This window comes from Sebastes umbrosus, chromosome 14, assembly GCF_015220745.1.
Source record: "Sebastes umbrosus isolate fSebUmb1 chromosome 14, fSebUmb1.pri, whole genome shotgun sequence".
NCBI classification, from domain to species: Eukaryota; Metazoa; Chordata; class Actinopteri; order Perciformes; family Sebastidae; genus Sebastes; species Sebastes umbrosus.
In genome coordinates this window covers 14,900,243-14,926,448 of record NC_051282.1, presented here as the reverse complement: position 1 = coordinate 14,926,448, position 26,206 = coordinate 14,900,243, and the positions used below count along the sequence as shown (strand labels likewise).

General features: G+C 40.1%; 2 protein-coding genes across 2 annotated transcripts in view; one reads left to right on the top strand and one right to left on the bottom strand.

Annotated features, from left to right (window-relative positions):
* The window catches only part of LOC119501606 (myosin-11-like), a 36,726-nt gene extending 13,295 nt beyond the window's left edge, over window positions 1–23,431 (bottom strand). The window contains exons 1-25 of the mRNA XM_037792067.1: window positions 22,123–23,431; window positions 19,762–20,116; window positions 17,828–17,998; window positions 14,099–14,255; window positions 12,229–12,256; window positions 11,372–11,471; window positions 11,171–11,200; window positions 10,271–10,363; window positions 10,125–10,188; window positions 9,922–10,020; window positions 9,020–9,163; window positions 7,792–7,887; window positions 7,582–7,700; window positions 7,189–7,341; window positions 6,924–7,097; window positions 6,008–6,181; window positions 5,710–5,824; window positions 5,425–5,615; window positions 5,198–5,319; window positions 4,663–4,732; window positions 3,977–4,137; window positions 3,005–3,113; window positions 1,453–1,584; window positions 1,169–1,375; window positions 26–163 (exon numbers count right to left, since the gene is read on the bottom strand). Of these exons, the coding sequence (XP_037647995.1) occupies window positions 26–163; window positions 1,169–1,375; window positions 1,453–1,584; window positions 3,005–3,113; window positions 3,977–4,137; window positions 4,663–4,732; window positions 5,198–5,319; window positions 5,425–5,615; window positions 5,710–5,824; window positions 6,008–6,181; window positions 6,924–7,097; window positions 7,189–7,341; window positions 7,582–7,700; window positions 7,792–7,887; window positions 9,020–9,163; window positions 9,922–10,020; window positions 10,125–10,188; window positions 10,271–10,363; window positions 11,171–11,200; window positions 11,372–11,471; window positions 12,229–12,256; window positions 14,099–14,255; window positions 17,828–17,998; window positions 19,762–19,926 (3,012 nt within the window). The 5' untranslated portion in view covers window positions 19,927–20,116; window positions 22,123–23,431. The remainder of the gene's footprint in view (window positions 1–25; window positions 164–1,168; window positions 1,376–1,452; window positions 1,585–3,004; window positions 3,114–3,976; window positions 4,138–4,662; window positions 4,733–5,197; window positions 5,320–5,424; window positions 5,616–5,709; window positions 5,825–6,007; window positions 6,182–6,923; window positions 7,098–7,188; window positions 7,342–7,581; window positions 7,701–7,791; window positions 7,888–9,019; window positions 9,164–9,921; window positions 10,021–10,124; window positions 10,189–10,270; window positions 10,364–11,170; window positions 11,201–11,371; window positions 11,472–12,228; window positions 12,257–14,098; window positions 14,256–17,827; window positions 17,999–19,761; window positions 20,117–22,122) is intronic.
* A 748-nt stretch (window positions 23,432–24,179) lies between these two features.
* On the top strand, window positions 24,180–25,065 carry hoatz (HOATZ cilia and flagella associated protein). The gene has a single exon (XM_037792465.1). The coding sequence runs from the start codon at window positions 24,542–24,544 to the stop codon at window positions 25,022–25,024; it is 483 nt and encodes a 160-aa protein (XP_037648393.1). The 5' UTR covers window positions 24,180–24,541; the 3' UTR covers window positions 25,025–25,065.
* Window positions 25,066–26,206: the final 1,141 nt, after the last annotated feature.

The following is a 26,206-nucleotide window of genomic DNA, read 5'->3' as shown; positions in this document are numbered from 1 at the left end:
AACAAAACTGCTAAACTCATTCTACCTTCTGCAGTTTAATATTCTGGTCCTCCATGATCAGGACGTCCTCCTCCAGTTTCTTCACTTTTCCCTCCACAGACACTTTCTCCAGCTGCAGCTTCTGACGAGCGTCTTCCTCCTCTGCTATGTGGGCCTCCATCAGCTGCAGAAAAAACAGGGGTGCAATGTAACTAGGTACATTTACTCAGGTACTGTACTTAAGTAAAATGTTGAGGTACTCTCGCTACTTTCTACTTTTACTCTACTACATCTCAGAAGGAAATATTGTATTATATAGATATTAGAAATTTGTTTTTGTTATATTTTATGAAATTCTCATTACATCCCGACAGCAATCAATAAATCAAATACTCCAGTATCTGAGGCTGTCGCAGGACTGTAGTAAAGAGTGCAACATATGAACATAAAATTAATTTAATTTAAAATGTTAATCAATTAATTTATTGCTATTATTCATCATTAATACTGCACTGACATTTTTGATTATGTAAACTTTAGAAGATTACAGTTATTAAGAAAATTCAGTTTTTTTTCTTCACTTCTTCAACTGTTTATTATCTTCCATTTTAAATGTATTTATTTTATTTATTCATTTTAACTGTTGTTCAAAGCACTTTGAGCACCATGTTGTGTATAAAAGGTGCTACACAAATAAATGTTATTATTACTATTTAGTTACAATTTTGTAAGTAATTGTAATTATATGTCAAACAAAAATGTCAAACGTTTGCTCCTTCCAGCATCTCAAATATGAGGATCTGTTTCATGTCATTGTAAATATAATATCTTTGGGTTTTAGACTGTTGGTCGAAAAAAAAAAAAACAATTTGAAGATTAACTTTGGGCTCTGAACAAATGTGACATTTTGTGGAATTTTTCACAATTTTCTTTCTATTTTTTACCATTTTATAGAAAACAATATTGTATAAAAAAAAAGAAACAAAAAGAAAATAATTGTGCAGCCCAAATAATAAGATACTCTGTATTCCTGTAGGGCTGTGTAATAATAACAATAATAATAATGAATGGATAATAAAATAATAAAAATCCTAATAATCATACTACTAATAACAACAATAACAACTACACAATACTACTACTACTATTACTACTACTAATAATAATAATAATAATGAAGTGTGCCCACCACCAGCTGCTGATCCATGTCCTTCCTCTCCTGCTGCAGGGCGTTGCTGCGGTCCTCCTCCTCCTCCAGCCGGGCCTCCATCTCGTGCAGCACCTCCTCCAGCTCCTGCTTCTTGGCCTCCATTCGCACCCTCATCTCCTCCGCCTCCGCGTACATCTCTGTCTCCGCTTGGAGCTTTGTCTCCAGCTGGACTCGCTCCTCCATCAGCTACAAACACACACTTCTGTCACTTTTGGATCTTTCAATGTAAAATAAAATGAGGTAAAAACCTGCAGTTCTGTCACCTGGGTGTGTTTCTGGGTGATGTCCTTCAGCTCGGCCTCCGTCTTCACCGCCACCTCCTGCGCTGCCTTCAGTTCCTCGTCTTTTTGACCCATTTCTTCTTCTTGTCTGGTGACCTGCAGCAGGGGCTTCACCTGAACCACGGACACACATCACACAACTTTTGTTTGAATATACAGTCCATGGTTTCATGTTGTTGACAGGAAATGTTCTTTTTAAGGAAGGCAAAGTCAAAAATCATTTTACACCACACATGATAAATAGAGAGACAACTTTATTCATCTTATATCCTATAACTTCTAGGTACGCAAAAACTGTAAAGCTTTGTCCTGCTAAAAGAAGACCACGTTATGACTTAAACTAAAAGGGTTTATCTGTGTATGGTGGCCATTGTAGGACATTCAGAAATCAGTTTGTCAGGCTCAGATTTGGCTCAACTCTATTTGGTCTACGCTGGACACAAATATGCAAATATTAGCCTGCTAACTTCAGTATTTAGCCCAAATGATAACTAATGTTAGCATGCTTAACTTATTGTATTGCACTATTTTATGTCTTGGATTCTCATTTTTACCTTCATGTTTTTCTTTTTATACATTTTGTAGCAGCATTGAATAACATGCAGAACAATCTAAAGCTCACCTAATTTTTATCCTTAGGGGCAATCTATTTGTATTTTCTATTTCACTTCCTGTTGTTCTTGTTTTTAATTGCTTTATTTATTCTTAAGGTTTTATTATTTTACGGATTTGGGAAGATTGAATGAATGAATGTGACAGATAAAGACTTGAAACTTGAAACTAAGCCCTTAAAGTGGAAATGAAAAATTCAACCAAGTACTGGCTCTTTCAGCGCCACTATAGCCAGCGCTGCAGTAACTTTACTGATCTCCGTTTCAGTGGCAGTTTATGAAATGGACTGTTTTGTCCTTGTTTTTAACATTGTAAAACTCATCTCCAATACAATAGTGTCCCCTCTTTTGTTTTCTTCTGTCCTCCGTCTCCTCAGTCTCCGTATTTTACTGTCTCTACTGTTGTATCTGTGTAACTCAGCCGAGCCAACCATGCTAGTGACATCACAGACTAGAGAACTGCAACATGGCAACAGGAAAATGTCTCTTAAATGCTGACATTTATCATGTTTGTAATATAATTGTTCATTAGAGTGGAAATCCATTTAGTAAACCATCTTAACTTGGTTGAACGCTTCACTTCCACTTCAAATAACTGTTAGATGTTAACATGCTGACATTTAGTATGTTAGAACAATTAGCATAATGACATACTCATGTTTAGTATGTAATATTTAGCCGACTATGCTAATGTTTAGTATGTGTTAAAGCGCTCACACACGTCTATCTTTCTATCAATCTTTATTTATATCTCCCACAGAACTTGTAACACTGTTATCTGCTCCTGATTTTGTATTACATTAAGAAAAGTAAAACGTTTTGAGCGCAAACAGTCGTGCCTACATGTTCCATCAATAATTCTAGAAACCCGTAAATGTACGTGTGTATGTGTATGTGTGTGTGTGTGTGTGTGTGTGTGTGACCTTGGTGAAGAGCCTCCACCACTGCCAGTTCTTGAGTTTGAGGTAACAGGCGCAGTTCCTCTGGATCACCTTCATGGCCGTCAGCTGCGCCTGACGTTTACTGAAAGCTCTGAAATAAAGATTAAATGTCAGCAGCAACAGGTGGAAGAAGCACTCAGAGCTTGTACTTCAGGAAACATAGTGATGAATATTATATTCCATTTTGAAAATCCAACACACTGGACCTTTATGTAAAAGTACAAAAGCAATACTAGCATCAAAATATACAGTATAATATATTTAAAGTTATTGTGTTCAGCACTTTAACAGTGCAGCTGGTAAAACTGGAGCTCATTTTAATGACTTTATATGCTGGGTAGTTTGTGAATTTTCTTAATCTATAATAATACATCATGATTTATTAGTTGATTTATATTCTGTATTATTATTAGAGGAGTCAAAAGTATAATATTTCCTTCGGAGATGTAGTGGAGGAGAAGTATAAAGTATCAGAAAATGGAAATACTCCAGTAAAGTACAAGTACTTTAAACTTGTACTTAAGTAGCAGCGTCCAGTCCAGGCCATTAAATAGGCGTTATCAGTCGCTATAAGCACCATAGATGTGGGTCATTAGGGGCCTACTACACCCAATATTAGGTTTTATCATCTATTCACATGGTAGATCACCAAAAGGAAGAATAAAAGAACAACCATTTCTATCAACCATAGTCATTTTGACAAGAGCAGAAGCGGAAGTCAGGCGCTGTAATATAGACAGCGTGAAACTCCATATTTTGTATTGTATTGTGTTCATAACGTAACATTTCAATGCAGTTTTACAAAGTGTCAGAACGAGTTGCTTTAAAGTTTCGCTTTCACTTTTACAGCGTCCCCTAATCACCCACATCTATGTTGTTTATAGCGACTGATAACGCCTATTTAATGGCCTGATAACAGTCGAATCGGGTGTGCAGTCTACGTGTTTGTCTTACTTGCGGGCCAGGAAGCCTCTTGCTTGAGCCTGGAAGGCGATGATGACGACGGTCAGTTTGAGGTCCCTCTCCTCCTCCAGCTGGGCCAGAACCCCCGTCCTGAAGAACATCTTACTCTGACCGATACGATACAGGTTAGTGTCCAGATCCAGGTGCTTTACCTGAAGGTGAAGAGAGGGGAGGGGAGGAGAGGAGGTTTGTGAATGAAAATGGGTTTTATGGGTACCCACGAGTCTCCCCTTTACATACATGCTCACTTAATGATAATCACATGCAGTTATTTGAATGCAGTATAATTGTGTTATTTCCGCCTATTCTAAAATGGTATATTTTAATATTTCTGCATACTTGGGTCCCTAAACAGTCTTGAATTACATAAACTGGGTATCACTGTGAAAGTTGAGACTCTTGTGGATCCAATGGGCCCAACTGTATTCATGTGTGATGATGTTAGTCCCCATAGTAGCCAGACTAGAACAACTTGACACATAGTGCTGATCTGCATCTCAAATAATCTTCAGGTTCCCAGCTTTCAGATGATGTACACCACTTCTATGTGACATCTACTGTTGACCTGCTATCTCCCCCTAAAGACCCCCTGTACCCCTCTAAAAAAGAAAAAAACTGGGTCTATTGCGTATCTCTTAGGGTTCTTAATACAACAATATCCAGTTACATCCGCTCACCATCAGACAGCACGCCTGCTTCCCGTCCATGAAGCCCTTAGGGATGGCACTGGCAGCCAGAATCTCATATCTACAAACAAGAAAACACTTTGTTGTCCCTTTACTGTAACATCAGATGAGGAGGTATGAATATGATACATTTAAAGTAAAAAATGTCCCACACATGGGCAATCTAATGCTTGTATTTCAAAATGAAACATTATATTTTAAATGGACTCTGTTGTCATTTGGATAAAATCCACATTTGGTTACTTTATTTTGAAAGTTTTAAACAGAAAGTTTGTATGTGTATGTGTCTGCCCTCCAGTGGTTACAGTCAGGAACTGCAACACTGTATTTAAATTAAAGGTAAAACACTGTTAATATCAGAATACTTGCACTGCCAAGTACATCCACAAAGGTAATGCTTATTACAGGGCTGTTGTTTTATTATTAATACAGATACTGTCAACATTAGTACTGCAAACAGAACTATGAATATTGTTATCGAATCCTCTAAATAATAATAACAATCAGTATAAATGTGGTCTCTCACCTCTGTCTGAACTCCTGGAACACGATGCGGTTAGGGAATCCCTGCCTGCAGATTCGGATGCCCTCCAACACGCCGTTACACCGCAGCTGCTCCAGCACCAGGTGGGAGTCCATCTTCCCCGCCTGCAGCACAGCAGCAGCACACTCAGTCTCTTTTCTATACACTGCAGGTTTAGCTCAAATAAAATAATTTGTTCTGGATACATTTAGGGAGAAAAGACTTCCTACCTTTTTCTCGTGGTTGGGGATGATGCAGCGCACAAAGTTGGGCTGCGTGTTGTGCAGCGTGGTCATCAGCTTGCTCAGAGACTCCTTGTACAGCTGACCCACTGTGCGGAACATGCCCTTCTTGGATTTAGTGGTGGGCGCCGAACTCTCCGACATCTTGTTCATGGTCTCCAGACCCACCACTCGATCCGCTGACACAGGAGAGATTCACACCACAACGTGATTACCATGACCAGAGATTTTGTAGTGAAATGAAGACATGTTGCTCCGTCACGGAGGACTGACCGTCTTTCCACAGGTCCTGGATGAAGACGCTGGAGGAGGCGTTTAGCAGAGCGGTCACGTTGTCGTTCAGAGGGTCCATGTTCTTAGTCAACCAGTTAGCTGCATTATAGTCCACCTGGAAATGTGATCATGATGGCGTTAATCTATATTTTTCTGACTGTCAACAAATCCAAAAACAAGTAGCCTGTCTCTCAATACTCTCTGACTTCCTGTCTGTCTAATTCCTGTCTTAAACTATAAGAGATACTCCCGTTCTAAGGATTCTTGTCTCAGTCCTGAAGCCTTCAGTGATCCTCACCTTACCGGCGTAGTGCAGAACAGTGAACATCAGTTTATCTTTGTGCTGTTTGGGTTTGGAGAATTTCACGTGACCGGTGTGGGTGTTCAGCAGCTTGTCCACGAAGGAGAGGTCAGTGGCTTTGGGGAACCAGCACTCCTCGTCCAGCAGGGCCAAGATGCCTGGAGAGTCTTTCTGAAGGACAGTGAAGGACACACACAGGCTCAGTTTATATCTAAGATCTTAATACATTTGTTTCCCTGGTGATAAGGACGTTTGTCCACAGTTGGGTTTGGAGGTGGGGACAGGTACAGGTGTTAGAGTTCAGGTGTCAGTTTCATGCTAATGCACACCTGGTAGAAGTGATACCGGTGTTTATCCCGACTAAAGATAGAAAGAAGAGATCCCCTAAAGATTAACATACTTGCCAACCTTGAGACCAGAACAGCATTTTTATATTAAACTTTTGATTTAACCTTTGATTCTCCGGTGCTCGAAAACACTACTGCTTTTGTCCACAGGGACCGCCAAAATCAACACGAACTGTAAGTTCCTCTAGTAGCTTTAAATTAAAATGATATCAGTTTAATAAAAAATAAAATATGTTTTTGAAGAATGAACAATGAGGCAGATGTTGGTTAAATTCTTCCTCTGCTCTGTTCATGCATGTAATCGATCATGTGATCTCTGAAGAGCTGTTGTTAAAGGTTACGCTTACACTTCACCATAAGTAGGAATGAGTCACTTCTTATTCTTCACTCTCAGCGAATACCTTTGTAAATAAGTTGGCCCTTCAGAAAATTCTGAAGTGTAATTCTTAGGAGTTTGATAAGCACGGGGTCCTGATTAACTCCATGTTTAATAATCAAATCTATAAACTCCCAGTTAAAGTAAATCATGTGAGGCCATGTATGTGCGCCTGCAGCCCGTCACTGACCGGCCTCTCGATGAGCTCGATGCAGGGCTGCAGGTCGAGGCCGAAGTCGATGAAGTTCCAATCGATGCCCTCCCTCTTGTACTCCTCCTGCTCCAGGACGAACATGGTGTGGTTGAAGAGCTGCTGCAGACGTTCGTTGGTGTAGTTGATGCAGAGCTGCTCGAAGGAGTTGTCCTGAGACAGAGAAGCGTCGCAATGATTAGAGAACGACTAAAAACAACAAAAACTCAAGTATTTAAATGTCTGGTTTCAGTAAAGTGTTCACCTCAAAAATTTCAAAGCCAGCGATGTCCAGGATGCCCAGGAAGGAGGACGACTGCCTCTTACTCTTGTCCAGCGTCTTGTTGACTCTGGCCAGTATCCAGCGAAACAGGCGCTCGTACATGGCCTTAGCCAGAGCCTCCACCGCAAAATCAACCTGGAGGAGGAGGAGGATGGAGGGAGGAGAGATGGAGAGAAACAGGAGAAAGGTTTTGTTATGATTCATTTCGGTAGGATTTTATAGCTCTGTGTTGCTGGAAAGTGATGCAACAGAAGGGTTCTACATCCTACCAAAAAACTATTCTTTAGGTTCAGAGGTGGAAAGTAATTAAGTACATTTACTCAAATACTGTACTCCCTTAATTTTCTGTGTTAATGAGTTCTGGTCTGCCTTTACCTGCTGCTTGGTCTGCGCCTTCTGCACCACCTCCCTGCCCACTTTGATTCGGGGGGTGAGGATGGCGCGGGTGAAGTCGGTGACATTGATGCCCTGCAGGTGACACACCTTCTGGGCAACTGGGGTTGATGGGTAACAAGAGACGGAGAAGGTCAGAGACGTTTAGAGGTTATATTTACAGTGCTGGTGTTGGTGTTTTAAAATGGTTACCGGTGTTGTCAGGCATGGTCGCCTGCTCGCTGTTCCTTTCCTTCTCAAACTGGACGTTGCCCAGCTGGAGCACAGTGGACACCACCTTCAACATCCCTGCAGTGAGGAAGAGGAAGGAAGATGGTGCATAAAGGTCCTAAAAGAGTCTGCTCCAAGTAATGAAATCTGCTGGTACAGAGTCCTGATCACATATTTCTATTTTCCAACATAACACAGCTGCAAAGTGAGTGCCCCAAATCCATTTAAACTTGTTATAACTAAAACAATTTCAGTAAGATGTGCAGCTGCAAAAGCAGTTTTCTATAGGAGATGGAGAGAGGGGCTGTGGATCTGTTATGAAATGAAGTTTTGGAGAGTTTTTTTGGATGCTGCGTGAACAAAATGCAGAAAACAGTTAAAGGTTTTCTAGGGATTTTACTTTTCCCACTCTTTTCCTGGAATGAATGAAGTTTAATTTTAATTTTCTGATGTTTTTCTTCCATATTCCTTTGGCCCTGTCTCGTCTTCAGTCTGCCTTTGACGCTTTCAAATTATCACTCCGTAATCACAGACTAGTTTTAAACGCAGAAAAGACCAAGTGCATGGCATTCTCAACCTCCACCAGTGACTCTGACTTTCCCGCCATTAAAACTTTAAATGACACTCACATTACTCTTACTGAATCATACAAATATTTAGGAATTTGGCTTCCTACCACACTGTCATTCAAGATTGACGGCCGGTTTCGATGGTCCTCCTTACAGTCATCTCATGTTATTGATTTCTAAAGCTCTACCATTGAAGCTCCCAAACTACCTCACATCTCTTCTCTCATTTAAATGTAGTAACTACAGCACATGACCCAGTAACTATTTAACCTTAGATATCCGTCATGTACGCACTAATGTTGGTGGAACTGGTTTCAGGTAGCCTACTATGCACCTTTTAAATGGAATGAATGATGATTATTTATTAGGTGGTTGTGTTGTTTCTGTTTCACTGATTGTGTCCCTGTGAATGTTTCTTGTTCTCAGGTCTCTCTTGGAAAAGAGATGATTAAATAAAGATTAAACATAATAAAAAACATATTCCTTTATATTTTTAGTAGAACAATAACTTAAAAGTCTTTGAGGTGGAGAATAATTCAGAAAAAAGGTAGTATGGATGGACAAATGGTCATTTATGGGTTAAAATAAAGGGTGTGAGTTTGATTGTGAGTTGGTCCTGGTGGGCTCTGAGCATTTTGTACCTATTCTCTCGTCCTCGGTGAAGCCCATGATCTCCATGGCCTCCAGAGTCTCAACAAACATCTCGTCATCCTCCTGACCGGAGATTTCCACGTGACCCGCCACCAGGAAACGATAGGCGCTGAAGTCCTCCAGCAGAAGCTCCTCTAAACACACACAGAGCAGATAACATCAGCTTCATCTTTCATCCTCTACAGATGTCCACGACGCAAAACTGTTTTTCCTCGGATGACGAAGGCATAACCCGCCCAACTCTGCCTCTGATTAGCTAGTGCTCGTTGCCTTTGTTGGTTGGGTTGGTTAGGTTTAGGCATGAGGAGATTGGTTAGAGTTAGGGTAAGAATATCAAGGTCAGCCAATCAGAGGCAGAGTAGGGCGGCTCATGCCTTTGCCATCCTAGGAAAAACAAATTTGCGTCGAGGACGTGTTTAGCCTAGCTTAGCATCAGTGTGGGAAGCATTACTTTAATATTATTACGTTTCCTAGCAACGAGTAGTGTGGGATTACAATTTCTAAAACACTAATTACAGTTATTAATCCAGGTAACGCTGCTAATTTGCTCAATTATTGTGATATTCTAGTCTGGACTGAGACCAGTGGAGACAGACATCCGATGTAGAATAAACCGAAGTGCCTCTGCGTCTGTTTTTGGATTACACAACAGAGTTTTTGGAAGGTGTATTCTTACCGTTTTTGATTGAGTAAGGGCGGCTAACACTTTCCTCCTGTCTTCAGTCTTGATGCCAAGCTATGCAGAACACATTCAAGCCCTGTCTGTGCACCGAACACTCAGAGATAAAACTGATTCTATAACAAGACAATTTCTAAGATATGTCTCATATTGACTCTTTAAGCCCATTCAATCTTACAATAACACCAGTGTTTTATGTTTCTGGCTGCTCACCCTTCAGCTTGTCTTTGGCTCCGGCCACCATGTAGTAGAAGATGTGAAAGGCTCTCTCAGTGTTGCCCTGACGGATACAGCGAGACTTCTCCAACAGGTCTGATCGGGTCAGGAGAGGGTTAAGCACATAACCAAGCCTGTTTTTACACTTAATATCTCAAGCACAATGGCATTTTATATACTATTGATCTCAAAAAGGATACAGGTGTCAATATTGGCCCCAACGAGAAAGCCGGTCACATCGAAGTTGAGCTTGATGAACTTACCCTGAAGACAGACGAGACAACATGACACCATAAATCACTGAGAGGAATAAAAGTCAAAACTATTGAACTGATTCAAAACTTACAAAACGTGAGGAGTTGTCGTTCTTGATGGTTTTGGCGTTTCCAAATGCCTCCAGGATGGGATTAGCCTGCAGCAGCTGCTTCTCTAGCTCCCCCTGCAGCCCATAACAAGGTTACACACCTTTAAATGATGATGTATTATTATGATTAAACTACCCAGCGGTATATAAAGTCATTACAATGAGCTCCACCTTTACCAGCTGAAACATTTAAGTGATGAACACATTAATACCTCGATAAGTATAATCCAGTAATATAATATATCATTCTGCATAGTGAGAACTTTTACTTTTGGTACTTCATGTGTATTTTGATGCTAATATTTTTGTACGTTTACTTAAGATTTTGAGTGCAGGACTTTCACTTTCACAGTATTTTTACACTGTGGTATTGCTATGTATAAAGAAAAGAATACAGAAATAAATAAGCTTCGTGAAATAAATACAGGGGAAATGTAAAAGGAAAATCATGCATAAATAAATAAATACAGAAATAAATACATATATTAAATAATGAAAAATAAAATAAAATAAAATAAATGTAAATGGTAATATAAATAAATAATTAAATAAATAAAAGGGAAGGGTACTAAATAGAAGAATAGATAGGGGAATTAATACAAAGATAAATAAATAAAGAAGCAAATCAACACAAAAATATAAATGTATGTCACATTTATCAATCAATTAATGCCTATGTTTATTTTTAATATTATTTTTGGTAAATTTAATGGCATATTTATTTATTTACTGAGTCATTTATTTATTTATTTCTATTTTTTATTTTGTTTTATTTTGATTGATGATTTTACATGACAGCCAATATATTAAATGTAATAAATACCAAGATGTCAGAGTCACATTAAATTTGTAAAAGTGTGTGTATGAGATTTTTATACTCACGTAGGCCAGAGATCCTGCCTGCTGCTGCGGCTGCGGCAGAAACAAACAGGAACACAAACTGGTTAATGATGGTTTTTATCTGTGATATATTTAACTTGTATTTGTAATTGTTTTATTAAATCATTATTTGGCTGCTATGTAGATCCAGTCTTCACAATCTTTAAACATCTCAATGACGTTTCTGAAGACGTTTCTACTCACAGGATTGGCGTCCTTTTTGCCCTTGTGGGAGGAGGCGACGACAGCCAGGTACTGGATCACCTTCTTGGTGTTTTCTGTCTTCCCCGCTCCAGACTCTCCTCTGGGTGATGGAGGATAAGAGTAGGAGAGAGGGAGTAAACATGAGGAGGATAAAAGGAGAATAATAATAGAGGGCAGTTGGGAGAGATGAGATAGAGAGCATGTGCATCTTTGCAAAAACCTTACTATTCAAAACACTTGTGTTTTAAATAGTTCAGTTTTAGCAAAGATGCATGTGTTTGTGAAGTAGTGAGCATTTGACTGGATAAATGAGACTTGGATTATACTGCACCAGTTGTTTGAGAGTTTGTAAACAGATGTTTATATGTGTTGATATTTCAATTCATCAAGACTTTTCTCAGTTTTTTTATTCACCAGGTCCAACATCTCAAATGGGAATATTTGCTGTTTTTTTGTCTTCTATGATAATAAACTGAGTATTTTTTTGGGTCTGAACTCTTTTCTGGACAAAAAGCTTGTAAGTCTTTTATATATGTTTTGTGACATTTTACAGACCAAATGATTAATTGATTAATTGATTAATTGAAAAAATTGAAATCCGATTAATTGATAATGATTTTAATTGTTATTTGCAGCCGCACATAAATCTACACAAATTCACATTGTGACTCCCTTTTGGAGACAAAATACACAATGTAAATCATCACATTTTAGGGTTAACATTTTGTTTAAGTCTCCAGGGGATGAATGTAAGTCAATGCAATGCCCCCTGAAGTGATGGAGATGCATGTGTGTGTGTGTGTGCGTGCGCTCAGGTGCACCGTGATGGAAAATGGTGAAGTATTGTTTTGACTCACGTGCAGAGAATAGACTGATCCTCACGGTCTGTGGAGATAGAGAGAGAGAGAGGGGGGGTGGGGGGGGATTTGTTAAACAGGGGAAATAATGTGAAATGTTGACTGAGCTGAACTCATTAGTTGAAGCCGAGCTGAACACACCAAACATGAACTCTGAAGGCGGCGCCGCTTCACTCGGACACGAGAGCAAACAGCTCTGAGATCTCGTTCGGAGGGAGATTAGCCTCCATCACTCACATCATCTAAAAATAGCAGGTGGATGCAGGGCTGCATCGCTGTAATCTCATCTCCCTGCTCCATGTATGGCCATTCTGGGGCTCAATGGAAAGTACGAAGTTGGTCTGAGGTCACTGGTGGACCATCCGGAGACCTAGACAGCACGCTCTGAGGCTTCAGCCAGGAGCTGCTTGCTGCCACCATCCAACTCTTATTATCTAACTTTCATCTGCTAATCGTGTGTGTGTGTGTGTGTGTAGAATGAAATAGTAAAACTGATGTATTTTAACACACTGGGCTTTGACACATTTTGTTTTTGAGGCATATTGTACTATTAAATCAGCATTTTGAAACATGACCGTTTCCCCTCAGAACTGTAAAGTAGTAGAGGCTGTTCACTTGTTATACCTATGAAAAGTAATGCACTATAATTCGTACATAACCACGTAATCGTGAGACAGGACGTGCAAGGCTCACACTGAGGAAGTCAGGTGACCTAGTATAAAGAGCGACAAAATACCGTGTTGGGAGGAGGTCAAGGTGGATGGGTGGGTCAAACAAACACAGGACTTTCATCCAGGAGACCGCTGTTTGTGTCCCGAGTGAAACAAAAAGTCAACATTGACTTATTTTACCTTACTTTTTTTATGTAACAGACGTACTTAAGTAACGCCTCGCACGTAAGTTGCCTAGCAAATGTATTTATTTTAGCCCAACCAAGCCACGATCTTTTCCTAAACCTGACCAAGTAGTTTGTTGCCGATCGCTTGTATTGCTGGACATTCGTAGGAGAAAGCAAGAAAAATAACATAACTTTTCATAAGATATCCTATGAACCGTTGCATGAGGATACGTTGAGTAACAGTAGCAGTAGTAGCAACCTCACAAGAACATATACAATATGTTCACCAGAGAAAATATGTTAATTTAAATAAATAAGAATAAAGAATAATAAATAAAGTAAATAAAAAAGGTAAGCATGAAACTAATTAAAAGACAAATTAATGCAGTATATGTTAAATGGATACTTTTAAAGAAAAAATATGTTCTTTTGTAATTTGGTTGAACTGACCCTTTAAAGGTTAGGCTTTGTGGCTTGGGAATGCATTATGTATTAAAGCTACAGATACCACTATATTGTAATTTGGTGAACTAAACCTTTAAAACTCAATAGTATTTTTCATAGAAAACGCCAACTTGTTCTCATCCCAACTCGTCACATACAGATGCTTTATCAGGCCCCTCGGCATCATTATATAACGGCCTGGGTAGCCCAGCGCGTCAAACTATGACGATAACGTTTAGGCAACAAAACCACTTAGTTAGGTTTAGGAAAAAAACTGCTGTGTTTGTAACATGAACATTAAACTTAACTTTGTGAACACAAAGACAAACAACACGTTGGTTTTACACGGGACACAAACAGCACTCCACGACGTTTAATATTGACGCGGATGGGTTTACATTGTAGTTACTTGAAAGCCTGGTGTGTCTCATGATGAGAATGGGCTGAGAACGCTCGATCCACAGAATTCATTCACCAGGTGTGATTTTAATAGAAACATGGCGGCAGCAGCCTGATATATTGTATACAGCAACAGGCTGATCTGACTATATATTGATCAATGACACACACACACACACACGGAGTCACCTTGCATCATGTTCCTGTAGGCGTTGTCTGTTATGGAGTAGATGTGCGGCGGCACCTCGTGGCGTTTCTTGCCCTTATACATCTCGATGATCTTCTCAGAGTAGATGGGCAGCATCTTGTAGGGGTTCACCACCACACAGAACAGACCCGAGTACGTCTGAGGGAGGAAATCAGCACGTCAGAGCATCTTGGTACACTTTACTGTGATCTACCTGGATTGTTTTTTTTGTTGTTAAACCGTTATTTACTCTTTTACGATGGTGATCTGGCCAAGAATGCAGCAAAGTCGAGTGTAAGTCGATTTCATGCATACAATAAAAAACAAACAAAACATTACAGAATAAGAAACAGAACAGAAAAAAAGACATCAAGATATGACTTGCATTGCTTCAAGAACAGTTTGTGGTTAAAACTTCAGATTTTTTTTAGAATGATCTAGAGAGATGAGGGAGTCTAGATTAAGTAAAGCCTGCAGATCTTTCTAGGACCAAGGTCCATAATAAAATAGACTCCTTTTTCCAGTCTCAGTCCACACAGGTGGCATATTAAAGCCTAGCCAATTACTGGACCTATGATTGTAGGTATTTTGTACAAGTACAAACTTAGAGCATATACTGTTTGTTAGTGTTGTTAAACACGTTCTGCTTAACAGATTCCCTGATTTCTCCTGGAATGCTGTGTTGGATTTTCCAATAATCCCAGGAGTAGTGGGAACTTCATCATATGTGCTTTGTGTGTAAATGTAGGCTGTCTAGATTCATATAGATAACCTCGAGACGTATTGTCCTATAAAATGATGTGAATGGCATCTTGTTTCTTCCCTTTACCTTTAACCCTGTTTCAATTGTTTGGTATTTTGTCTGCCTTTTCCTCCCTCTTTCAGATCCTGTCTGATTGCTCGGTCCCTCACCTGTTTACAAGCCAGATTTTCCTTAAGATGTCTCTTTCTCTTCCTCCGAGAAATTGTGTTTGTTTATCTTTTGTTCGTGCCACATCCAACACCAGGTTAGCACATACAGTTTTCATCCTCATACCTCGCTGACTACGGATTCCACACATCACGCTTCACTCATTTTGAGTTATCCTTAATAAACTACTTGTAATTGTGTAATGAATTGAGAGAGAGAGAGAGAGAGAGAGAGATGAGGAATGATATTACAGCCAGCGACTTTACACTTCATTGTTGTTGTTGTTGTCTTAACCCCGTCGGCCACCACAGGGCCCTGACTGTGTTTCTTACTGGGATATTTTGGTTCTCCATGTATCAAGTTACATGTTGGTTTGTATTCAATAAGTACGGAGAGTGTGTGTTACGCAGTGTGCGGCTCTGGACGTGATTGTAGCTGAGTTGTACCGTCATTTATGGTTTGTTTTTGTGTGTTATCCATGAAGTTATTAGCAGCAGACTCGAGAGCAAAACTAGTCTGAAGTGATTTTCTGGCCCCAGTAAGTACATAAATAAAGTATATTGATATACAGGTAGCAACTCTGCAGAGAGAAAGAGTTTCACAAGCAAATACAGACAGACATTAACAAACACTAAACAGCAATGAGAGGCCTGACTGGACATGAAGGTTTGGAAATGGAGACACTCCTGACAGAACTAACAGGAAGGTTGTTCCACAACATGAGAGTAAGGCTGCAACTAATGATTATTTTCTTGATTAATCGATTAGTTGTTTGGTCTATAAAATGTCAAAAAAGGGTGAACAATGTCAATCAGTGTTTTAAAAAGCCCAAGATGACGTCCTCAAATGTCTACTATTAACTAACTAACTATTTTCACAATTGATTAATATTTTTTCTAGCAAACATACCAAACATTCACCTGTTCCAGCCTCCTAACTGTGAGCTTTTGCTGCCTTTCTTTGCCTCATGTGATAATAAACTGAATATTTTTGGGAAATTTTGATGGACATTTTTAATTGTTTTCTGACATTCTATAGATCAAGCAATTAATCAACCAATTGAGAATATAATCAGCAGATTAACTGATAATGAAAACAACTGTAAAATGCAGCAGTAATTAATGTAATCTACACTAATCGCTGCAATATTTGTAAGAAGTATAAAAAGGTGCATGTAATGACCGAATCAACTTGTCATTTTGTATCATCATACTTAAAATATAACCAACATATATTTATAACTTAAAACCACATTACAGCTTTCACACTGAAATACTGCACAGCCTCTCAAACTGTAATATCATACAAAAAACATCATTATACAGTGGCTTGAGATTTGAATTGTACGAATCATACAGTTTGCTGTATTAAGAATTTAGACCTAGGTTGCTATGAATAATTTAATATTCTATATATAATAACATATTTACTCTGTATCATCCTCCAGAGGGTCACAGCTCATCTTCAGAGATCAGTGTATTTTTTTTTTCAGTATTTTTTGGCTGCTCAGCTAGTCTGCTCATATATGGAGCGGAGGAACTGGAGCTCTAAACTTCCAGTGATCTTCATGGCCGTGTATTAGATGCACCAGCACGGATTTTAATTTTACATCTCGTACCTTATTAGACTTTGTAAGACTGACTGAAAAAATAAAAAACATAAGCTGTTGATCCTCCCGGTACATCCTGAGTCTGTGATGTGAGCAGAGTGTCTGCACACGGTCCCTCGACAAGGACTTTTACACAGTTAGCACTGTTGCCTCCCAGCAAGAGGGTCGCAGGTTCAAATCCGGCTTTGGGCCCTTCTGTGTGGAGTTTGCATGTTCTCTCCGTGTTAGCGTGGGTTTTCTCCGGGTTCTCCGGTTTCCTCCCACAGTCCAAAGACATGCAGGTTAGGTTAAATGTTGACTCTAAATTGCCCGTATAGGTGTGAATGTGAGCGAGTGATTTTCATGTAACCATCATTATGCATTCGATTTGACTGTTATCAGCTCATTAAATATGCGTTATCAGTCGTTAGAAGCCTCATAGATGTGAGCCAACATTTATGCAGTGCCTTTGGTGTGCAGACTACAGGGGACCACGCAATGTCATCCTCAAACATCAATAGGTACTTTTTAAAATGAAATATTCCATTTGTATTTGCTGAATTAACGGTGGATTTATTAAGACGGGAATCTTAGCAAAGTATTTGATTTTTCTGTGACTCTGAGTTCATGTCTCTTTAATAAATGTACATCATGTGTGGTTTCTTAGAGTCTTTAGTTTCATATTAGTTTTGTTACCCTTTTCTTCTTCTCAGATATTTCACTTTAAACACCTAGAAAAACTTCTTTTGTTGTAAGGTGATACTGTGTTTTGAAAAGTTCTACAAATGTGAGCTGCACTTTCTACAATTGTCTCGAGAACAACAATATACGCAACTTGATGTACAGTATTTTTCACTGTAGAAGCAACTGGATGATATTTTGATTTTACTTCTTGTGGAATTGGATGACTTTTTAGCTGTCGTTTATGTTCATTTATCATTATTGTTGTTGTTATTAAGGTTTTTATTCTATTTCTTTCCTTTATTCTTCTCAAGGACTAACAAGTGATTTTATTGGTATATTACAATCATGTTTCATTGTTGGGTTTGTGCCTTGATAACTCTGTTCTTTCTGGAAATTAATAAAGATATGTTTCAAAAACAAAAGGTTTAGGTTGAGGTTATAGTTAGAGTTAGAGTTAGGGCTAAGGAATGCATAATGTGAGGGTCCTCTCAAATATAGCAGTACCAATATGTGTGTGTGTGTGTGTGTGTGTGTGTGTGTGTGTCTTACATAGATGAGGCTGGAGAAGTATCTCTCCCGCAGGTTTTGGAGGATGGATGCTTCGTTGAGGAAGGTGAGGGCCGCCATGTCCTCGACCTTGTTGAACTTGGGCGGGTTCATCTTCTGGATGTCATCTTTGTTTATCGTCGCCTTCTGACCGTTGGAGAGCTGCACCACCACCTGCAGCCACAAACAAACACACTCTGTAATGAAATCTTTGTGTGCCTCTTTCCGTAATGTCAATTACAATCTTAATATGCATCAACGATATCAAGCAGCTCTGTGTTGTTTCTTTATGGTGGCATTAAATGACGATAGTTTAAAGAAATCATCTGATGGATAACTAACTTTATACCAACAGATAAAAAAGGAATAGCACAAAAACACACCAAAAATTAAGATTCAAACCCCGCCTGGAATAGGATACATTTTTAAAGCCCAGGTCTGAATGTTGCCTATTTACCAGATCCAGATTATCACAGTGTGGTGCCATAGGGTGACTACACTGGAAGAAGATAGATTTCCTATGGGTATAAAGACCATAGGTTTACATGAACGTATAGGTAAAGTACAGGCTGGCACCAGGAGTAGTCTTTAAGGAGTTGAGTCTCCTCTGTTGTATTTTTTGCCCCCTCTGTTTAAGCTTTATGTATCTATAGAAAAAACAACGACATGAGATACATGATGTGACTATCGCTTAGCTGTTTTTTCAGAACCATAAGGTGTCAAAGGTGCGGCGCTGTCCAGTGCTGAAACGGAGCAGAGGAAATGGATAAACAGACAGAACATGTTACTTAGTTCGGTGCTTTTATTGGTTGTAAATATAACTTTAAGTCCTCAGAGAGAGATGCGAGACACACACAACTGTTTTTATGCCTCCTGTTGATTTTGACAGCTTGTGATTGCGGGTACATTTTGAATCGTGACTATGCGCCATAATTGTTTTTTCTTATTTTAGTTTTCGTCTAGCACAACCACTTGTGATGCTGATATCAAATTTGGCAGCACTGCATCATTGTGGACTACTCAAATGTGATTTGGGGGAGGAGGAGGAGGTGCAGACACTTACAATCAAAATCGCAAATCTTTTTCTTTGTATACACACACACACTATATTTATGTTATCTCTATTTCAACTGTTTATTCATTATTTTTAGCTAATTTTAGCGAACTATTTCAACTGTTTATCCATTACTTTTACTTTTAGCTAACTATATTAACTGTTAAATCTTTGGTGCGTAATAAGTTAATATATTGTAAATATAAAAATTATAATATAAATTGTTAGCCCCTGTGGCTTCTAGATGCCGACAGTAACGTTAATATTGCCGTTGCTTAGCAGATGTGTTCTCATGACTTAACCAATTGAAGGCCAAACATATTGTGAACACGACTTCCCATATTGTAAATGCAAGCTCACAAGTTTCATTTGAAGGCAACATTAGTCACTCACAGGGAAGCTTTATAGAGCAGGTAAATTTAAGTGTCTATAGAAGTCTGACTTAAAGTTATATTAAAGACAAAGACTAGGTCTATTTTTATGCAACGGGCCTCTGTTTGCATCTCTTCCAGTAAATAGTATATATAAAAAATATGACAAATATTTTAAAAGTCTAGTCGTTATCTTAATCATTTGGTGCCTCCAGGCACTTGCCTGATGTCATATACTGTAATAATAATAATAATCTGGTCCAGCTATTTACATCTTTAAAGAGAGAATGGGGATTTAAAAAATGTCTTTTAATTCATTTTAATGAACTTAATGTACTTTTACTGTGATTGGACATCTGAACCATTCGGTGGAGGCTCAGAATTAAAACAACTGTGTAGTCAGTACAATCGGTAGGCCCATTAAAACACAAAGGGTTAAAAGTATAAGTAAGAAGTCATGTGACTACAGCAGCATCATTTGACAATGATGACATCATCAGGGCGTACGTTACCTCATCACCCTTCTCCTCCTTTACACTGGCCGCCTCGAAGCCCTCCCTCTCTGACGGAATCCAAACCATCTTCTTGGCCGACCAGTCGGCTTGCGCCACCCCGCTGTTGCGAAAGTCATTATCCAAGGAGAGGAACTTGCAGTCGTCGGGGGCCGGGTCCGCCATGTCGGAAGTATCACCGTCAGTGGTTGAATCGATCTGAGGTAGGCAGGTGGTGGCAGTTGAGGAGTCGGAGTCGATCGCTGGTGGTTCCGAGGCGGTCGAGCTGACGTCTGGATAGTCACTGGCGACTGGGTCGGCCTCTGGTGGGTCGATGGGAGTCGGGTTGACCTCTGACCTCGGTTTGACCTCTGGCCTGCAGACATAGATGGCAGAAATAAAAAAACTGAAGCTGTGAATAACAACACACTGAGTTCATTGGATGAAACAGCGAGTCCTACACCAATGAGGCTCAACAACCGGAGCAGCAGAGTCCAGCTAATCACCGCCGCCGGCCAAGAAATAGTGCGACACATAACCTCCATAATGTACACTTTGTTTTTTGTACACATTAAACAAACAGGATATATACAGTATGTTAATCAGCGACCTTTAGAGGTGCTGGTATGCAGCATTTTGTTACCTTCGGACAGAGCCAGGTTGGCTGTTTCCAACCGTTTCCCGTCTTTGTGCTAAGCTAAGCTAATCAGCAGCTGATGGTAGCTTCATGTTTACTGTACAGACATGAGAGTTGTGTCAATCTAATCTAACCCTCACCAAAAAAGAAAATAAAACTATTCCTTAAAGAAGTCCTTCTGGAATTCAAGTTCATTGACTTAAATATTTATACCTTTTCCGCTTGTTAAATCTTTTACTTTGCTACTGTTTTCTTTAAATCCTTTTATACTTTTATAGAAATGGTCTTATTTTCTATTTTTTCCCCCCGTATGTTTATGTTTTTTTCCGGTTATGCAAAGCATTTTGAATTTGCCTTGGTGTATGAAATGTGCTATACAAATAAACTTGCCTTGCCTTAACTTATGAACTGATTAATAACGTGTTGTGAAAAGTCTTGAGGGTCTAAAGTCGCCGAAGAAAACTGAACTTTAAAAGAAAACTTTGACCTTTGGCTTCAGATTTTAGGTATTTCTCTGTAAAATGTTATATTTATGCCGAAATAAGCAACAAAGTTAAAGTCTGGAGGGAAAACATCCTGAGTTATTATCTATTAAGAGTTTAAACTTCCTTGGTTGATCAGATTAGATTGACAGAGCTGAAAACATACAGTACACAAACAACCAAAAACAATTGTCATCACATTCTGATTTAACAGAGAGCAAACTAATACACAACATCCAGCAGAGGAGGATAAAACATCAGTCACAATCTATTAAACGGTCACACAGAAGACAAGCGAGCATCAATAAAACACTTTCTCTCTAACCTCTATGACTCTCAAAGTGCTGCCTTTGCATCCGACTCTCACTCACATCAGCTACATTTGGTTTTAATGACAGATTACTGCAGATAACGGCCTCTGGTTATTTCCCTGTAGGTTTCCAATGAGCTACTTACTCCTTTATCCTTGCATCTGCCTCTCCGTGCAGGTCACAAGGCGGCTTTGACCTTCCATTGAACAGCAGGCAATAAAACATGAAAAGCAGCACACAGATAACCCCTATAATCAAACAAGTCGGCTGCCATGCTGGAATGCCCATGTTTGGCTAACCCTTTGCTCCTGGTAGCTTTGGTAGCCCAAAGAGGGATGCTAGGGACTTAGCAGGCAAACTACCTTATAAGGTGCAGCTCATGTGTCCAGCCAAGCTTACCGTTTACACCAAAATGGTGACATGTCACAAGGTGCATCCATGTGTGGCCACCGGCACACACGCAAAACAGAGCAGGAATGTGAGCAGGAATCAATATGAAGATATATAATGAAGATTTCTGACATATTTAGTGAGAAATGAACCATATTAATGATTAAAATCTGCAATCATCCTGGAGAGTTTTTAAACCCTTTAACACTTTCAGACATTGGGGATGATGCAGCAGCTGCTGGTTTTTGAATTAAACTTTATTTCTCATATCCATTTATTACTCTTCAATAGCAAAATATTAACGCATATTTCTCCAAGAGTGACAGAAATATGACTTTAAGGTATTAAAAAGCTACTTTTTAAAGTAATTGTGCACGTTTAAATAATATGAATAGCCTTTGCATCTAATTGAAGAGGTCATTCCAGCAGAATTCCTTGCATGGGAGTAGTACTAGCCTCTACCTGTCCCCTGTATTAAATATATATTATATACAGCCTAATATATATGATATATAAAAGTTATATAGCCTACTATATAAATGAAGAAAGTCTTTATACTCACTGTGCAGTGCTTCAGCCCTCAGTGCAGGATGGAGGCTCAACTCCAGGGAAATGAGAGTATCCTGTCAGGTGAGTGAACTGATGATGATGATGATGATGATGATGTGGTCCTTCCTCCATCCTCACTATTTAAACCGGCCCGCGACACCTGGGGGTGGAGCAGCCACGAGCCACTTCCATCCAGCCAATCACAGCACGAGGAGAGAGTTCAACTGTTCTACCTTCAAACTAAGAGCTTTGAATTTTGTGCTTCACTTTTACTGAATAATTGTTTGTGTGGTTATATTTGGCTGATTGACTGATGAGTAAAGTTACTGTTTGTCACTAGTTAGAAGTGTAAATTTACTCAAACAGTGTACTTAGTACTTACTTGTACTTTACGATTTTCTGTTTTCAGTTTCTGTCTGGCTACTTTACATTGCAGACTGAAACATTATAGGCTACTATTAATAAATATTGCTCCAATACATTTATTTGACATCTGTAGTTATTTGTTAGTTGCTTTCCAGATTAAGAATTTAAAATACATACAAAGATTATCTTATAAAATATAATAAATTCTAATAGTCAAAACTGCCAACAGTATATAATGTAGTTTAAATTAGCTCCACTCCCACCTCCTACAACATTAAACGCAATTTGACACATCTGTAATCATTAGCTCATTACCCTAACAGAAGCCAGCTTCAGCTTCAGCTTCATAATGAGAAATTGTACTTTTGACACTTGTAATACTGCTGTATTTGTTTATGTTTACTCTCTAGTTACTTTTACTCAAGTAGAAAGAGCTGTTACTTAATTAGCATTTAGATCAAATGATTTTACTGAAGAATAAACCATTATTTAGTCATATACCTATCTTTACAGTGTAGAAGTGGAGACTGAATTTACATTTTGTATGATTGAGCCATAAACTCTTTAGAGCTAAACCTCTTTGGCCCTTTAAAAAGAAATGCTGAAAGTTATATTTCTCAGTGTATAAGAGGAAAATATGCCATTTTCGCCAATGAGGCCAAACTAGTTTCCTCCTAAATAGTGCCTGTGTCCATTTCACTCAATTACAACCTATAAAAACAGAGAACGTCTGAAGGGCTAACATTAAAGGGACTGTTTGTAAGAATCAGAAATTGGTTGTAACAGCGACACCTGTGGCCGTTAAGTCAACGAAAGTCAGCGTCCTGTTGCTCGCGCTCGCCCGTGTGCACGCGCTACCTGAATGTAAGCGAGCATCCGTTAAACAATGAGGCGACACACGTCAGCTAAAACCACAATATCACTCTTTCACCTGCTTGGTAGTAATGTTAGTTGACCAGACGAAGGTCTCTCCATGAATCACTGCTGATCCTAGTGTTGGCTTTTCCTGCCTCAGCCTCCCGACCGCGGCCGGAGGGAACAGAGGAGACACCGGCACCAGGTCGGAGACGACAATGTTTCTCTCTGCAGAGCCCCGTCACTTCACAAGACACGGAAAACCTCTGTTGGTCTGGAGAAGCTGCAGCATTTATTTCTGCACAAACATCCACTGTACATTCACTAGATATTCTCAGAGCTACGAAGTCTTCTGAAGTGTGTAGTGTGTGCGCATGCATGTGAGGTGGAGCGAGCTGAGTGAAGGCAGGCAGAAGAGCAGAGGAGCAGAGTAAAGCAGAGACTCCGGCCCTGGAAACCAAAGCTACGGTCTCCCCCGCGTCCTCCGACCGCGGCCAACACTGTTTTGCAAGACGGGCTTCACTAGATATAACTTTGCGGTTTTGGTGCTTCCGTGTAGTTTGTGTTGGAGTCTTGTCTGAACAGCGTAGCCACATGCGAGCGCGCATGGGACACCGACCCGGATTGATTTATACGTGTAAGAAGTTACAAACAGTCCCTTTAACTACACAACACATAGCTAGCTAAATCAAAGAGTATAGAAGCAACTCCGGAAACCCTGGTGTTTTTTTTTTTTGACAACTGCTGCCATTTTGGAAACGCTTATTATTTTTATTGCATATAATATTTTATAGTTCAACACAGGCCATTTCGATAGAATATGACAAAAGAATATAAATACTTTTGTTTTACTTTTGTACGGCACTTTGTAGTTGGACATCTTACTGCTTTCAGTCCAATTAGCAAGCTGCATATCAGCTACATTACCATCTGCATTGCATCCTAGGGCGATTTCAAGCCATATTGTCCTTTATGTGGTTGTTGAGGTGTTAATGTTTGTCATATATTATCGAGTGTTGAACCTACTTTTAGTTTGAAAGGTTTATTTCTTCTTCCTACTGGCTTGCCGTAGTAGTCTCGTTTCCATGGTGACCATACCAAACCGTTTCCATGGTGACAATACTAAACAACAGCGCGCTTCATTAGCTCGCTAGTTTAACCTGTAGTCTCTAATCTTTCTTGTTAACATTTCTGTGGACTTAAAGTATAAAATGTCCGTCGTGGCTGAGCCTCCGGAGCAGGAGGACTTTGCTCAATGCTTCACCGTGTTTGACGGCTCTCCTCCGGAGGACGTGTCCCACGCCCGGCAGCTGTGGAGCTCTCTGTCTCTGCTGCCGCCGCTGGAGTCCCGGCTGGTGTCCGCAGACATCCACCAGAGACTGCCGGTGTGCCGCCGGCCGCAGCGCAGCAGCAGCAACACTACTACTACCGCAGGTCCTCCCAAACACTCAGCCCCGCAGCCGCCCAGCGAGCCTGCTCTGCGGCAGAGACGGGAGGAGAGGCAGCGGTACGTGGCCATGGCCGAGCAGAGGAGGGAGATCCTGGCTCTGCTGAGGAGGCAGAGGGAGCTGAGGATCCAGAGGGAGCTGGTCTCTGTGGACTTTAAGCCCAAGATCAAGCTGGGCCGAGAGGAAAAGCTGCAACAACCTGCAGATTGTGAGCTGGACGTGGAGCTGGTGAAGCAGCTGCAGTGAAAAACACCGTGATTAAAGGGACTGTATGTAAGAATCAGAAATGTTTGTTAACAGCGACATCTGTGGACGTTAAATCAACAAAAGTCAGCGTCGGGCTCGCGCTTGTGCTCGCTCTACATAGACATGAACGAGCATCGCTCAAAACAGTGAGGCGACACACATCAGCTAAAACCACAATATCACTCTATATTTCAGCTGCTTGGCAGTAATATTAGCTGACCAGAAGAAGGTCTCTCCATGAATCACTGCTGATCCTAGTGTTGGCTTTTCCTGCTTCAGCTTCCCGACCGCGGTTGGAGGGAACAGGAGAGACATCGGCACCCGGTCGGAGACGATAACGTTTCTCACTGCAGAGCCCCGTCACTTGACAAGACACGGGAAACCTCTGTTGGTCTGGAGGAGCTGCAGCAGTTATTTCTGCACAAACGTCCACTGTACTATTCACTAGATATTCTGAGAGCTAAACTAACTCTTCTGCAGTGTGTAGTGTGCGCGCATGCACGTGAGGTGGAGCGAGCTGTGAGTGAAAGCAAGCAGGCAGGCAGAAGAGCAGAGGAGCAGAGTACAGCAGAGACTCCGTCCCTGGAGACCAAAGCTACGTCTCCCCCGCGTCCTCCGACCGCGGCCAACACTGTTTTGCCAGACGGGCTTAGATATAACTTTCGTGCTTCCGTGTAGTTTGTGTTGGAGTCTTGTCTGAACAGCGTAACCACACGTGAGCGCGCATGGGACACCGACCCGGATTGATTTATACGTGTAAGAAGTTACAAACAGTCCCTTTTAGTGACAGTGTTGATTTTAAAAGGCTTTATAAAGACTTTTCTAACTATTTAACGCTTTATTGACTCTTTCATTTTAAGCTTCTCCTGTTTCTAAATAGGAGAAACTCTCTATGAAGTCTGGTGTTGAGGCTTATTTTTAAATACCGGACAAGTTACTGTTACTTATTGTAACTGTAATGTGGACTGGAAATGAGTGAATATACTGTAGCTCCTTTTATTTTGAGTGTGATACTGTTGTTAACAGTCTGGTATAGTGTTTGCCATTTCTAATGAGCTCTTAAGTACAGTTTAGGCTGATAGGAATTGGACAAATTCAATTTTTCAACCTGATTATGGTACCATTGACAAGAGAGAGGATCACCAGTCATTCATGTTTTTGGCCCCTTCTAAAAGGCTCTGC

Bases quoted from the DNA above. Each gene is read 5' to 3' on its own strand.
- hoatz (XM_037792465.1), top strand. From the start codon at position 24,542: ATGTCCGTCGTGGCTGAGCCTCCGGAGCAGGAGGACTTTGCTCAATGC.